This window comes from Electrona antarctica (genome assembly GCF_951216825.1).
Source record: "Electrona antarctica genome assembly, chromosome: 15".
Taxonomy (NCBI): Eukaryota; Metazoa; Chordata; class Actinopteri; order Myctophiformes; family Myctophidae; genus Electrona; species Electrona antarctica.
The window spans coordinates 2,022,592-2,038,625 of NC_136796.1; the positions used below are offsets into that span (position 1 = coordinate 2,022,592).

Consider the following 16,034-nt stretch of genomic DNA (forward strand, 5'->3'; position numbering starts at 1 on the left):
GTGAATGTGACAATAAATAACCATTTTCCCTGGTGATAACTTATCATCACAATGTCTCTCTATCTCATATTCTAACTACTATACTTGTGGGGACCTTCCCTTTGTAGTCACAGGTATTAGTAGCCTAATACAAACACCCACACAAGCAAGCAACCATAAAAATGGTTTTAAAACTAAAGAAAGAAATGAGAAACTACAATATACATGTCATGACAGGTTCCCCTTCTCGCGTCACGACCTGCTGACGTCACCAACGAGGAAGTCAGAATCGCTGAATCGTCTGAATGACGCAAACAGCAGCAGCAGAGCAGCAGTACTCTACTCTGCAAACTAAACTTCTCTCGCAGAGAAGATGATTATCAGATGATTAAACATTTTAATTACTTTAAACATCGATGCATTCCGTAGACGGAAGAGACCGACACCGGTGACATATCATGCCGTGCCGTTTGCGTCGTGCACGGTGCAGATAAAACCAACATTCTGAAGGAAAGGGAACACCGGGTTGTAGCTCTGCTCTGCTAACGTTTAGCCGGGTGGTGATGTGACAGACCGACCCATTCAGTCACGTAGGAATCATTGGGACAGGTATCGGATTCATTCATCGGTTTGGGTTGGCTTACAGACAATACATTAAAGTATTTGGTGTTTATAGTTAAGAGTTGTAAGATTCTAACGGTTAATTAACGGTTGATTGATCGAACCACCAAGTGAAGCCAAAACCCAGGCAGGGAGTAAAGATTATTAAAGACCAAGAAGAAGGAAGCCGGTGGAGAGATGTCCAATGAATCTCCCCAGAACGGTACCGGCGACACGGACAGAAGAACCGAGGCGGTGGTGGTGATGTCCTCCGGCGGTGCCTCCTCCTCCTCCTCCTCCTCGCCGATAAAGAGACGGATCCACCACCCGTCCGAGTCGGAGCAGCAGCAGTACGCGGGGATGTTCGCCCGGCTGTGCAGCCGCGACGCAGCGGAGAGAGCCGGGGCTCTGGAGGAGCTGAGCCAGGCCGTGCTGGCCGTGCTGGACCGGCCCGGTTCTGGTTCAGGTTCACCACCACCTCCCCCTCCTCGCCTGGACCGGGGCACACTGCTGCGGCTGCTGCGGCTGTCCGCCGGGTCCTGTCCCGTGGAGGAGGTCCGACACAGGGCCACGGAGCTGCTGCACACCGCACAGGTAGAATTATAAACACATTTAATGATTAAACCAGTGGTTCCCAAATTAAGGGGTCCCTTGAGGGAGTTCCAGGGGGTCCCCAGGCTAGCTAAATGATAGTTTGGGACCCTTATGGGTCTGTAACTCTGAGAGTGTACAAAATGGTTGTACACTCTCAGAGTTAAAATTATAAATTGGGGGGTCCCAGAGATAAAAATGCCATTAAATGGGGGTCATTAGACTAATCCATGTCAAACTGGGGGTGCTTGAAATTAAACGGGTTGAGAAGAGCCGTAGAAATCTTCTCTTATGGGGGTCCCTCGCATATATATCTTTTCAAATGGGGGTCCGCGGGGCTAATTGGTGTCAATTTGACATGAAAAAGTTTGGGAACCACTTATAAACAACATCATCCATGAGGATTTTAACATGGAGCTGCTGCACACATTGAATAATGAAACCAATCGGAATCCAACTTTATTGTCAATAAACATTACACATTATGTCACGTAATGTGACTGACACATCACATTACAAGTAACAACATGGGTGAAATTCTTGTTTGTGCAGGCAGCAGGCTCATCAGGCTCATCATTGCAGTTAAAAGAAAGATGATGAAATATACAGATAATCATAGTAATGGTGTGCTGCACAGGTATTTATTATGGAACCATATATCCATCCATGATGGAGAAACATACAGATAAAACAGGCTCTTCTAGACATTTGTCCGAATTTTTCATCAATTAAAAATAACTAACCATTTTTTTTAAAGGGTATTTCATGAATTAAAAACGACCCCCCCCCCCCCAAAAAAAAAAAATCTAGTTTGGGTCATACAAATATAACTAGTTTGGGTTTGGGAATCACTATCCAATACATCCTTGATTGGATGGTGGTGGACAAGTTGAGACACATCCTCATTAGGAGGGCTGGGCAGTATCAAGGGATTTATTTCGGAGGTTAATGTGACACTTGACAATATGCTAATTGATGTGAGTTTTTAGGGAGGAGTCCAAACCGTTCGATTAGACAGACAGTCAGTCAGTGTGTTATTGAATTGCAACATCTCCCAATTTCTGGTTGGAAATTAGTTGATCAAGCTTGATTGATTTTATACTGTATTCGTTTTGGATTCAAATACAGTGCATAGTAGCCTGTATAATTATTATCTAGTGATAAAGATTAGGTAGGTAGCCTACTTAGCATATTATATTGGCACAATAAAGTGAAGTCACAAACACATGATTTATATTATCTCCACACTGCTCTTTGCTCTAGTTATTTATATAGCTCGATCAGGGCTTTAATTTGTTTTTATCAGTGGCAGATCAGAGGAATTAATAATGACTACACTTGACATTTTGACCAAAGAAAAAAGAAAAACATGATTAATTTGCAAGTGACTAAAAGGTCCCACCACACACACACACACACACCACAGCTGCTGTGTGTGTGTGTGTGTGTGTGTGTGTGTGTGTGTGTGTGGGGAGGGGGCGTGCGTGCGTGCGTTCGTGTGATTAATTAATCTCTTATCGGATTGCTGGGTAATTTCATCAGATCGGTACAGAGACCCAGAGCAGGGGAGGGGAGAGAGACATAGACAGGTCTATGGAGAGAGAGAGAGAGAGAGAGAGGTGATGCAAGACCGTGTCGAGATGTGCAGTAAACAAGCAGCCAACAGGACACGCCCCCCCGCGGTGCCCTGCTGAAAAACACGCTGAGTCCAGGGTTGCCATGCTGGCTTATTATAAGCGACCCAGAGCTTATTTATTTTTTTCCTGTAAAGTTGCATTGTACATATTGGTATTTTTGAGGATTGTTTTTTTTAAAGTGCAGTTGCTTATTTTTGGGCTTTGATCCTTCCTAATTAATGTTGTTAAACCCATTTAGACCTGAGGCCAAAAAAAAAAGGCATCTAAATCTAAAAATTGCTGAAAACCCAAACAAAGTGGTTCTCAAACTATTTTATGTCAAGGACCCCAAAAATGATGTGTAATTTTCCTCGGACCCGCATCTGAATATATGTTGTTCCAGGGATCCCCCCAGAAGCAAATATTTGAGTTAAAGGGATAGTTCAGATTTTTTTAACTTAAGTTGTATGAAATACTTGCCATTAATATAGTGTTTGCAACTGTATTAATTGATTGCCCGAGTCCCATGGTGGGAGTTCTGCTCTGGTTTTGGTCAATATTAAGTAGTTCCGGTCATTTTGTGGGGGGCACTGGGGCCACGCAGTAAAAGTAAATGAATCCACAAAACGAATGTAATTTGTATTGTTGACCTATTTCTAAAATATTAACGCGACTTTCGTTCAACTTTGACCCCTCTATCACATGGAACTATTTTTTGGGCGTAGTGATATGGGCACAAAAAACATAGTTCTGTGTGATAGAGGGGTAAAAAAAGAACGGAAGTTGCACTAATATTTTAGAAATAGGTCAACAATACAAATGACGTTAGTTTTGTGGATTCATTTACTTTTACTGCGTGGCCCCCAGTGCCCCCCACAAAATGACCAGAACTACTTGATATTTCACCAAAACCAGAGCAGAACTCCCACCACAGGACTCGGGCAATCAATTAATACAGTTGCAACCACTATATTAATGGCAAGTATTTCATACAACTTAAGTTAAAAAAATCTGAACTAACCCTTGAAAAACGTTCGCTCTGAAAGAATATATATTCAAAGATATGCGCCACATTTTCCAGATTTTTCAAAAATAGCAGATCTGCTATTTTTCAATATTTAAGGTATAACATAACGCTTAAAACACCAAAAGGGGTTCCCTGTCCTGAATGGGTTAACACAATCAGTGCCGGAATAGGAGCTCTGGGGTGCCGGAACAACATGGCCGCTTTTACTCGGAAAGCCATGACCCGGAAACAATCCACTAAAAAAAGTTCACTTTACATAGCTAGCTTACATTGCGATCGTTTTAGTTTATACGATATATAATCCAAAAAGCGTTCATATTTTGCGGGAGAGACGGATGAGGAGCAGAAATGAAGCGCCAGTATATCGATCCGTTCAACACCACAGAGAGCGCCCTGGATTAGGAGAGACGAGTCATTCTTTCCGCCGCGCTAACGGCTAACTCAATGATAAGCTAACAATTGCCTAGAGCGCAGCATACGGTAGCCGAAGGGCGAACTGACACAAAAAAAGGGAAAAATTCAGAATATTCGCCCCGTATCATTGAGGATGCGCTAGGACGTCCTCACACGTCTTTAGGACGCGTCGATTGGGACCCCTAGGACGTGCTGACACGTCGGATGGACGGAAACGGTTAAAGAAAATGACTTGGAAAAAAAAAACCTCCATGAATTCAAGGCTTTATGTCATGTGTAATTGATAGAAAATAAGTCAATTATGAAGTCATGGTTCTCAAACATTTTCATGTCTTTCATTAATTTGGGAGGTCACACAGACAAATTAATTTGTATTTGTCTGGTGTGGACTGGAGGACCCTCCTCTGGAAATAGTTTTGGATAGTGATGCACCGAATATTCGTCCGCAGAAAATATTCGGAAGAAAATGGCTAAAAATGCATTTTTGGCTTATTCGGTTTCGGCCCCAATAGGCAGAAAATATATCACAGAATAGTGTATGCAATTAATGCATTCAAAAGAGCTGAATAAATGTTTTATGGACCCATTATAGTGATTATAATTTAAGTTAAGTTTTGCCATAACCATTTCTTTCTAAAATTAATTTTATTTTCAGCATGCAACAAAGTGTAAAATGACTTATACTGGATCTCTTGTCCACTAGTCCCTTCCTAACATTTTAGTCTAGTTTTTATTTGTTGATGAAATTGTCAGTACATTTAGTCTTAGTTTTAGTCATCATAGCTGAGTTTTCATTTAGTTTCCACTTAGTTTTCGTCAGTGTAAAAAAGGTAGTCGACCGACATTTTTCGTCTTCGTTTTATTCGAGTTCGTCAACAGACACTGTTTTCAAGCAAATAAAAAGTCTTTCATACATAGACCTGGGTTTTGCTTTTTTGGTCTCGCAAAAAAACCAAACCTGGCAACGCGGGTGACACCGGGCCGGGACACACCCCCCTCCCACCGTACCGTTTCAATAGCCACTGACTGCAGCTTCTAGAAAACAAAGGTGGCTGTTGGTGGCTGAGTGAGTTAGAGTGAGTTGAGTTGAGTTGAGTGCTGCTTATTATGCTGCCTTCTGGCGTGGATTTGACCTCCTCTTTGACCCAACCACACAACGGCAAGAAGGGGGATTTGTTTTTAAGTACAGTAGTCACCGATCTGCTGAATATGACGGTGAGTTTTGGTGCTTTGCTTTGCTTGGGATTTTTGTACAGTAAGTTGTAGGTTTGGAGTTATGAAACAGGGTCTCTGAGTCATGTTACAGACGGTTGGCTGCTTGCACTGTTACTGTAAAGTAGGTTACAGTAAACGTAGTCCACTTATGGGAGGAGGGGGTCCTGTGGCTAGTGTGCAGCTGTCTTTGTTGCGTTGCCTTGGATCAGGGGGTTCCCCAACTTTTTCATGTCAAGGAAGGACCCCCAAATTGACACTAGTAATAGTTAGCCCGTGGAGGACCCCCGTTTGAAGAGATCTGCCAGGGCAGGGACCCCCCCTTGAGAGAAGGTTTTTACGGCTCTAGCAGTGTTTCTCAAACTGTTTTAATTTCAAGGACCCCCAGTTTGACATGCATTAGTCTACTCTACGGACGGACCCCCCATTCAATGGCATTTCTATCTCTGGGACCCCCAATTTATAATGTAAAATCAATGTTAATTTAACTCAGAGTGTACAAATGGACCCGTCAGGGTCCAACTCAGAGTTACAGACGGGTCTATTTGGTTCCAAACTATCATTTAGCTGGGGACCCCCCCTGGAACTCCCGACTCAAGGACCCCCTGGGGGTCCCCGGACCCCACTTTGGGAACCACTGGCCCGGATGACTTTCTCTCGGCAGTAATAAGTAACCTGGGCAAGGAGACTTATATTGACTGAGAAGAATGACCTAATCCTCTTGGAAGTGGAATGCAGGCTTGTTGACAAAAGGTTACAATATAATTGAGGTGGCGTGTTATTTATTACACAGATTCCAGATTCATGTGTCGTCGACCTGGTATCCTGTACTAGCCCATTTTGACAGTTTTCAGAAAAAGCTATGTTTCTATGTCAGTCGTTCTTCGATTTTTCAAAAATAGCGGACCTACAAGCTCGTAGCGCGCCACTCGGTGGCGCGCTATGAGCTTGTAGATCTGCTATTTTTCAATAGCTAAAGCATAACATAATGCTAACACCAAAAGGGGTTCCCGCCCAAAATGGGTTAACTTTGAATCGTTTCAATGTCACAGATTATTAATTTTTTAAAATATATAACACGGTTGAGTGAGACTGACTGATGATATCGGTTCTTGGTTTACTTGATGATCATAGTCCAGTTATAATGTAATTTGACCTCAATCTAATTGCAAAAAAACCCCAAACTCAGCTGATTTTACATCTTCAATATATCCTGAATAACAGAAGTTGCCTGGAATTGTCTGTGCTGACATCACATTTGGGCAAGTTGCTATGGCCAAATTTAGCCCAATGCGTGTTTTTTGTGCAAAACTGATGCTTGGATTGGATTCAGCATCATGAAAACCCCCTAGTTTGATATGTCACATGCTACTTAAAGCACAAGGAAATTTAGAAAATATTTGCCTTATAATAGGATGTCAATGGTGGCCATACTGTACAGGCCATTTTCAACACTTTCCCCTCAGACAATTCCAGGCAACTTTTTTTCTGTTATTCAGGATATATTGAAGATGCAAAATCAGCTGAGTTTGGTTTTTTTGCAATTAGTTTGAGGTTGATCCTGTATTTTCCATAGATCTCCTGTACTATCAGAGATGACTATCTCTATGCATTGTATAATGTTTATTACCTCGTTGTCAGCCTTGCTTTGCTGCAAAACTTTCTGGATTAAGAGCGTCTGCTAAAGGCCTAAATTGAATGGGAATTACAGTGGAAACATTAAGCGCTTCTGTGAAGAATCATCTTTTTATCTAGTAGTGTTAATTGTGTCCTGTTAATAAGAAGAACTGTGATGGCCAGAATATTCCACACTTCTCCTTCCTCGTTGAGACTTTGTTCGTTCTTTCTTTTCTGTTCTACTTTTTTAACCCAGTTAGGACTGAGGATTTAGAAGACATTTTTTTAGAATCGGCCTAACAGTTTTCTTTTAGAAAAACCTGTTTCTATATCAGTGGTTCTCAAACTATTTCATGTCAAGGACCCCTTAAAATTATATGTATTTGCCTCTGACCCCCATCTCAAAATATGTTTGTCCAGGGACCTCCCCAGAAGCAAAGATTTGAGTTAAAAAATGTTCGCCTCTGAGTCTGAAAGAAATATATATTCCAAATTTGCACCACAAATTTCCACAAAATTTTCCCCAAAAAATAGATCTACAAGCTCGTAGCGCGGCACTCGGTGCTGCGCTATGAGCTTGTAGATCTGCTATTTTTCAATAGCTAAAGTATAACATAATGCTTTAAAACACAAAGGGGTTCCCGTCCTGAATGAATCTTGTTTTCATGTTGTTTTTGTTGTGTGTTGTTCAGGAGAGAGGTGTGGAGGTTCCTCGTGCTCTGGCCTCGGGTCCAAGTGCCTTCATCCCTGCTAAAGAGGTAATACTTCTATCTCTCTCAACCCCAGTGGTAGAAAAAAGTACTCGCATGTTTTACTTAAGTAAAAGTACTGCAATGTTAGAAACATAGCTTTTTCAGAAAACTGTCAGGATGTAGAAGACATTTTTAGAATCTGATCTCAGGTCAGAATGGGTTAAGTACAGTACGTGACTATATGTACTTAGTTACTTTACACCACTGTACAGTATCTCACAGGCTGTTCTGAAAAGTCCCAGCTGTGACAAATAGACGAGACAATTTGTTTTTTTTGTGACCACATTTTTCATTAGAAGCTTTTCCAGGGCGGAAGAAGAGACATTACATTGTGTTCAAGAACTTCCATGTCATGTATTGTATGCATAGATAGATGCACAAAACGGTTTACACAAAATTCCACAACAAATTCGAGAAGTGCGGCTTTTTCAGTGCATAGATTGTTCCTCAGTGGTCATTTAGATTAATGTACTAATTAATATTCTACAGTCTGCCTGCCAACAACCGTATCAACAGTCTTGAGAGCATTGTTGTTGTTTTTGGCAGCAAATTTCGGTTTTAGTTTCAGTCATAATAGTCTCTTGAAACGTTTTCATTTAGTTTGAGTCACATTTTAGTCACCCGGAATGTTTTAGCGTTAGTCTAGTTTTAGTCCACTAAATGTCATGAGATTTTAGTCGACTAAATCTACAGTTGATTTAGTCGACTGAAATGTATTTTGGTGGGCCTTGATGCCGTCGTAATGACTGATTTTTACACTTACTGAAAATGCTGAAAATAGCCGATCTATAAGCTTGTAGATCGGCTATTTTCAGCATGCAACCAAGTGTAAAATGACTTATACTGGATCTCTTGTCCACTATAGTCCCTTCCTAACATTTTAGTCTAGTTTTTATTTATTGACACAATTGTCAGTATATTTAGTCTTGGTTTTAGTCACCATAGCTTAGCTTTCATTTAGTTTCCATGTAGTTTTCGTCAGTTGAAAAAAGGTTAGTCGACGAACATTTTTCGTCTCAGTTTTAGTCGACGAGAACAACACTGCTTGAGAGTGAAAGACAGAGTGAATGACTGTACGGTGACTCAACAGAAAGACGTTCTACTGTAGGTGAAGGCGCGTCTACTCAGGGAGTCACGTTGATAGTCTCTGTAGCTGATCGTCTACTCAGGGAGTCACGTTGATAGTCTCTGTAGCTGATCGTCTACTCAGGGAGTCACGTTGATAGTCTCTGTAGCTGATCGTCTACTCAGGGAGTCACGTTGATAGTCTCTGTAGCTGATCGTCTACTCAGGGAGTCACGTTGATAGTCTCTGTAGCTGATCGTCTACTCAGGGAGTCACGTTGATAGTCTCTGTAGCTGATCGTCTACTCAGGGAGTCACGTTGATAGTCTCTGTAGCTGATCGTCTACTCAGGGAGTCACGTTGATAGTCTCTGTAGCTCATCGTCTACTCAGGGAGTCACGTTGATAGTCTCTGTAGCTGATCGTCTACTCAGGGAGTCACGTTGATAGTCTCTGTAGCTGATCGTCTACTCAGGGAGTCACGTTGATAGTCTCTGTAGCTGATCGGGTGCAGATTCTAGAAGATCAATCTAGTATAAAGTTTGAGTTTAAAAAAAATTAATCAAACCATTCTGGGCGGGAACCCCTTTTGGTGTTTTACCCCCTCAGGCCGGGAACCCATTTTGGGGTTCTGTACAGTATTTAAAAATGTAAAAGATTTGATGCTGCGTTTTTAGAATCGGCCTAAATGGGTTAACATGGTGAATCACATCTTGATGTTGTCATCAAGATGTGATTCACCATGTTAACGATCTAAGGTATATTAATGACATGTTAACGATCTAAGGTATATTAATGACATGTTAACGATCTAAGGTATATTAATGACATGTTAACGATCTAAGGTATATTAATGACATGTTAACGATCTAAGGTATATTAATGACATGTTAACGATCTAAGGTATATTAATGACATGTTAACGATCTAAGGTATATTAATGACATGTTAACGATCTAAGGTATATTAATGACATAGTAAAATGTTGAAAATGAGTGGAATGCCCCTTTTAAGTCTTTTTCAATAATGAAAAAAATAAATTAATAGCTGATGTTCAAGCTCTCAGCGTGGCACAAACTTCTATAGATCTGCTATTTTTTAATTTGAACTAGTTTTGCTGGGGACCCCCTGGAACCCCCCCAAGGACCCCTGATGGTCCCCAGACCCCACTTTGAGAACCACTGGTTTAAACTTCTTGACTCTGTAAAGTTCCATCGTCTTATCTCCTAATATTGATTTTTCTTTCCCCCTCCAGTATCAGAATAATGGATTGCTTTGTACCCTGTGAATCTGGTTTATTATCAGTGTAATTTATCATGCATTAAATATAATGGATTAGTACTTCACAACCTTTAGCAGAGGTACAATGTCCTTAGTTTAGTATTGAATGGTTTGATGAATAGTCGAAAGCTTTGTTCAATGCAGTGTTGTTTTCGTCGACTAAAACTAAGACGAAAATTATTCGTCGACTACCTTTTTCCACTGACAAAAACTAAATGGAAACTAAATGAAAACTAAGCTGTGATGACTAAAACTAAGACTAAATATATTGACAATTTAGTCAACAAATAAAAACTAGACTAAAATGTTAGGAAGGGACTAGTGGACAAGAGATCCAGTATAAGTCATTTTATACTTGGTTGCATGCTGAAAATAGCCGATCTACAAGCTCACAACGCGTCGCAGCGCGACGCGTTGTGAGCTTGTAGATCGGCTATTTTCAGCAAATGTAAAATCAGCCATTATGACGGCATCAAGGCCTGCCAAAACACATTTTAGTCGACTAAATCAACTGTATATTTAGTCGACTAAAAACTCATGACATTTAGTCGACTAAAACTAAACTAACACTAACACATTCCAGGTGACAAAAATGTGACTAAAGGTGGCCTTACACTAGCCGATAATCTGGCATTTGAAATCTGACAGCACCACACACTACAGGATAATCGGAGCGGGGCCGAGCAAATATCAAACATGCTTGATGTTGATCGGGCCGATCCCGATGCGCGGGGGGTTCCCGATTGAGTCGGGCACCCCCCGAGCGTCAAAAATGCCCGATTATCGGCTAGTGTAAGGCCACCTTAAAACTAAGTGAAAACTATTCAAGAGACTATGACTAAAACTAAAATAGAACTTTGATGCCAAAAACAACACTGGTTCAATGGCACAAATAGATTTTTAAATTGTTTATCAAAGTAGCTGATCTACAAGCCCGCAACGCATTGCAGCATGACTTGTTGAAAGCTTGTAGATCTGCTACCCTTCAAAGCCATGTGCTTGAGTGAGCTCCACGATTTCGACTTTAAAAACAAAAGCGTTGGAACTTGGAAGCCAGGTCAGCCCTAGAGAGAAGGCCTTTTTCAGCCTTTTATCTCGGTATCCTCTATAAAGCAGAAGTTATGCACGTTGTACTCATTCATAAGCAGAATTTATGACATGCCGTAAAAAAAATGTATTGATCGAACTTAACCCATTTAGACCTGAGGACGATTCTAAATCCGTCTTCTAAATCCTGACAGTTTTCTGAAAAACCCATGTTTCTATGTCAGTGGTGCTCAAACATGTTCATGTCAAGGACCACCAAAAATATATGTAATTGGCCGCCGGCCCCCATCTGAAAATGTTGTTCCAGGGACCCCCCCCCCCCCCCCAGAAGCAAAGATTTGAGTTAAAAACGTTCGCTCTGAAAGAAAATATCTTCAAAGATTTGCTCCACATTTTCACGATTTAAAAAAAAATAGCAGATCTACAAGCTTGTAGATCTGCTATTTTCTTGAAAACTAGCTTTAGATCTGCTATTTTTCAATAGCTATTAAAAGTATACCATAAATGCTTAAAACACCAAAAGGGGTTCTTCCCGCCCGAAATGGGTTAAATGGATGTTTTTGAAGGACGATCATAAACGGTGACGTGACCCAAATTGAGCAACGAAAAACCAAAGTAGGTCCTGTTAGAGTGTGACTTAACAACAACATCCAATACAGTAGCGTGAACTCTGACCTCCCTAAACCCAAGTAGGTCTGTTAGAGTGTGACTTAACAACAACATCCAATACAGTAGTGTGAACTCTGACCTCCCTAAACCCAAGTAGGTCTGTTAGAGTGTGACTTAACAACAACATCCAATACAGTAGCATGAACTCTGACCTCCCTAAACCCAAGTAGGTCCTGTTAGAGTGTGACTTAACAACAACATCCAATACAGTAGTGTGAACTCTGACCTCCCTAAACCCAAGTAGGTCTGTTAGAGTGTGACTTAACAACAACATCCAATACAGTAGCGTGAACTCTGACCTCCCTAAACCCAAGTAGGTCTGTTAGAGTGTGACTTAACAACAACATCCAATACAGTAGCATGAACTCTGACCTCCCTAAACCCAAGTAGGTCCTGTTAGAGTGTGACTTAACAACAACATCCAATACAGTAGCGTGAACTCTGACCTCCCTAAACCCAAGTAGGTCCTGTTAGAGTGTGACTTAACAACAACATCCAATACAGTAGTGTGAACTCTGACCTCCCTAAACCCAAGTAGGTCTGTTGGAGTGTGACTTAACAACAACATCCAATACAGTAGCGTGAACTCTGACCTCCCTAAACCCAAGTAGGTCTGTTGGAGTGTGACTTAACAACAACATCCAATACAGTAGTGTGAACTCTGACCTCCCTAAACCCAAGTAGGTCTGTTGGAGTGTGACTTAACAACAACATCCAATACAGTAGTGTGAACTCTGACCTCCCTAAACCAAAGTAGGTCTGTTAGAGTGTGACTTAACAACATCCAATACAGTAGCGTGAACTCTGACCTCCCTAAACCAAAGTAGGTCCTGTTAGAGTGTGACTTAACAACATCCAATACAGTAGTGTGAACTCTGACCTCCCTAAACCCAAGTAGGTCTGTTAGAGTGTGACTTAACAACAACATCCAATACAGTAGTGTGAACTCTGACCTCCCTAAACCAAAGTAGGTCCTGTTAGAGTGTGACTTAACAACAACATCCAATACAGTAGTGTGAACTCTGACCTCCCTAAACCAAAGTAGGTCCTGTTAGAGTGTGACTTAACAACAACATCCAATACAGTAGCGTGAACTCTGACCTCCCTAAACCCAAGTAGGTCCTGTTAGAGTGACTTAACAACAACATCCAATACAGTAGCATGAACTCTGACCTCCCTAAACCCAAGTAGGTCCTGTTAGAGTGACTTAACAACAACATCCAATACAGTAGCGTGAACTCTGACCTCCCTAAACCAAAGTAGGTCCTGTTAGAGTGTGACTTAACAACAACATCCAATACAGTAGTGTGAACTCTGACCTCCCTAAACCCAAGTAGGTCTGTTGGAGTGTGACTTAACAACAACATCCAATACAGTAGCATGAACTCTGACCTCCCTAAACCCAAGTAGGTCCTGTTAGAGTGACTTAACAACAACATCCAATACAGTAGCGTGAACTCTGACCTCCCTAAACCAAAGTAGGTCTGTTAGAGTGTGACTTAACAACAACATCCAATACAGTAGCGTGAACTCTGACCTCCCTAAACCCAAGTAGGTCTGTTAGAGTGTGACTTAACAACAACATCCAATACAGTAGCATGAACTCTGACCTCCCTAAACCCAAGTAGGTCTGTTGGAGTGTGACTTAACAACAACATCCAATACAGTAGTGTGAACTCTGACCTCCCCCAGTAGACAGACAGATACTTCTACTGTCTAGTTGGTAGACTAGGAGCTCTGCTCTCTGGTGGCAAAGTGCAACCACAAGTTACATCAGATCCTGTTTATTTGGAAATATCACACCTCTTTAGTTTTAGTTTCTGTTTGTACGTTGAGCAAAGTTTCCCTAGTAGTGCTGGAATCTAAAAATAGCTGATCTACAATACATGCGTGCACACATGCGCGTCACTCTCATTGTGACTCATTGTGAGGCTGTGATGTTAGTAGATCCACTATTTTAGATTTAGAATACATTTCCAGAGAAAAATATCACCTGCAATGATATCGTTGCTGTCGGGGGAGACAGGGGAGATCTCCGTATTTTAACGTTTTCGTTAGTAAATGAACGCCTTGCTTGATCACGCTACAGCAGGCGTTGGGCAACGTTGACGATGGAGAGAGGGCCAATATATTTCCACACTCACTCCAGAGGGGCCACAGTGCATATTACTGTCGTAGCAAAAATAGCTGATCTACAAGCTCAAAACGCGTCGCAATGCGACGCGTTTTGAGCTTGTAGATCAGCTATTTTTGGCTATATTTGAATTGAAAACCTGAATATCTTTTTTGCTATTTTTGAATTGGAATCCTGAAAAGTAACCTTTTTTTTAATGAATTTCAAATGCATTATATGCGTTATAGTTATGTTAACTTTATGAACTGTTAACATAACTACATTGGACACAAAAAGACAACAACATTTTAATACTAGTCATTAAGTACTAGTCAGTTAATAATACTAGTCATGAAGTAATTAAAGCAGGTTTGGAATTGTAACAGCTGAAATCAATACTATATCAGTATTCTGATATTAACACGCGGGCCACATTTAGTGAAGGTGGGGGGCCGCATGTGGCCCCCGGGCCGCCAGTTGCCCACCCCTGTAAAGCAAAGCAAAGCAAAGTTACTATATTTACCCAGGGTATCTGGGCTAAGCTCAAGAACTTGTTTCCAGCCAGGCTCAAGGGCACTTCAGCGGTGGTAATTTTAACGTGTCGGACCGCTGATTCGAACCGGCGACCTTCCGGTATCAAGACCGCTCCGCAATCCGTTCGGCCACCGCTGCCACGCTGTACTACAGCGTCACACAAAAGTAGCCGATCTGCAAGCTCTAAACGTGGTACGAAGCGACATGTTTTGAGCTTGTAGATTTACTAGTTTTTTTGCTGTTTTTGTTTTTTATATTGAATCCTGAAACCATTTTGTACATTGGAGGTTTCCACCCGATAGAGACGATTATGCTCAAAATAGGAATGAAGTATGAACAAAATATAAAACAGGCAAAACGACCTGTAAATGACAAATGTGTTCTTGTGGATGAAATCCAGTTGCTGGTATAAATGTGTCAAATGACGTATTTGCCAATATCCGTTGCAAAGCAACACAAGAAAGTGAAGTATAAAGGTTGAAGAGCAAGCATGCTAGATATGAAAACAACATGTTTGGGGTTGTTTTTTTTGCTGTTCTCATATTTACTTCCTCCTCCGACACCAGAGTGTAGAGACTGTCTGCCAGAGACTTGATTCCTATTTTTGCTCGGAGGCGATGGTGTCTGTGGAAAAGAAAGAGAAAATAAATAAGGCTGCACGATTCTTGCTCAAATATGAATCTCGATTTTCCCCTCGATTCTCTTTTTTTCCCCCCCATGAAAATATTTGCCTTTAATCTGTAGTTGCTGAACATTGACTACATTCAGAACGTGTCGCCTGGAGCCATAACTACTGTGGCTTTAAACAGACAACACCACAGCTCGACTTATACCTCAAAGTCTCTCTCTCTTGTAGCAAAAACACAAGAGTAACTAAAATGTACTGGACAGCCAACTAGTGCTGCACCGTTCTTCATGATTCCTCACAAAATGAGATTGCATAGGTGTCTGAATCTAGATCGCAATCCTTTTTGGATTAATTGCACAGTATGAATTAGGTCAGAGCTCTCATTTTAAAGTCTCTCTCTCTTGTAGCAAAAACATACGAGTAACTAAAATGTACTGGACAGCCAACTAGTGCTGCACCGTTCTTCATGATTCTTCACAAAATGAGATTGCATAGGTGTCTGAATCTAGATCGCAATCCTTTTTGGATTAATTGCACAGTATGAATTAGGTCAGAGCTCTCATTTTAAAGTCTCTCTCTCTTGTAGCAAAAACATAAGAGTAACTAAAATGTATTGGAAAGCAGTGTTGTTTTTGGCAGCAAATTTTGATTTTAGTTTTAGTCATAGTTTCTTGAATAGTTTTCATTCAGTTTTAGTCACATTTTAGTCACCTGGAATGTTTGTGTTAGTCTAGTTTTAGTCGACTAAATCTACAGTTGATTTAGTCGAACAAAATGTGTTTTGGCGGGCCTTGATGCCGTCGTAATGACAGTTTTTTTTCACTTGCTGAAAATAGACGATCTACAAGACCACGACGCGTCGCAGTGCTACGCGTCGTGGGCTTGTAGATC

At 41.2% G+C, this 16,034-nt stretch overlaps 1 protein-coding gene across 3 annotated transcripts in view; it reads left to right on the top strand.

Moving 5' to 3' along the window:
* The first annotated feature begins 246 nt into the window (after positions 1-246).
* The window catches only part of sesn2 (sestrin 2), a 65,157-nt gene continuing 49,369 nt past the window's right edge, over positions 247-16,034 (top strand). The window contains exons 1-2 of one of the 3 annotated variants that reach the window (XM_079521781.1): positions 247-1,173; positions 7,749-7,814. In XM_079521781.1, the coding sequence (XP_079377907.1) occupies positions 778-1,173; positions 7,749-7,814 (462 nt within the window). In that variant the 5' untranslated portion in view covers positions 247-777. Of the gene's footprint in view, positions 1,174-5,313; positions 5,443-7,748; positions 7,815-16,034 lie in introns of those variants that run through there. The other 2 variants (XM_079521783.1, XM_079521782.1) reach the window with 2 other exon arrangements.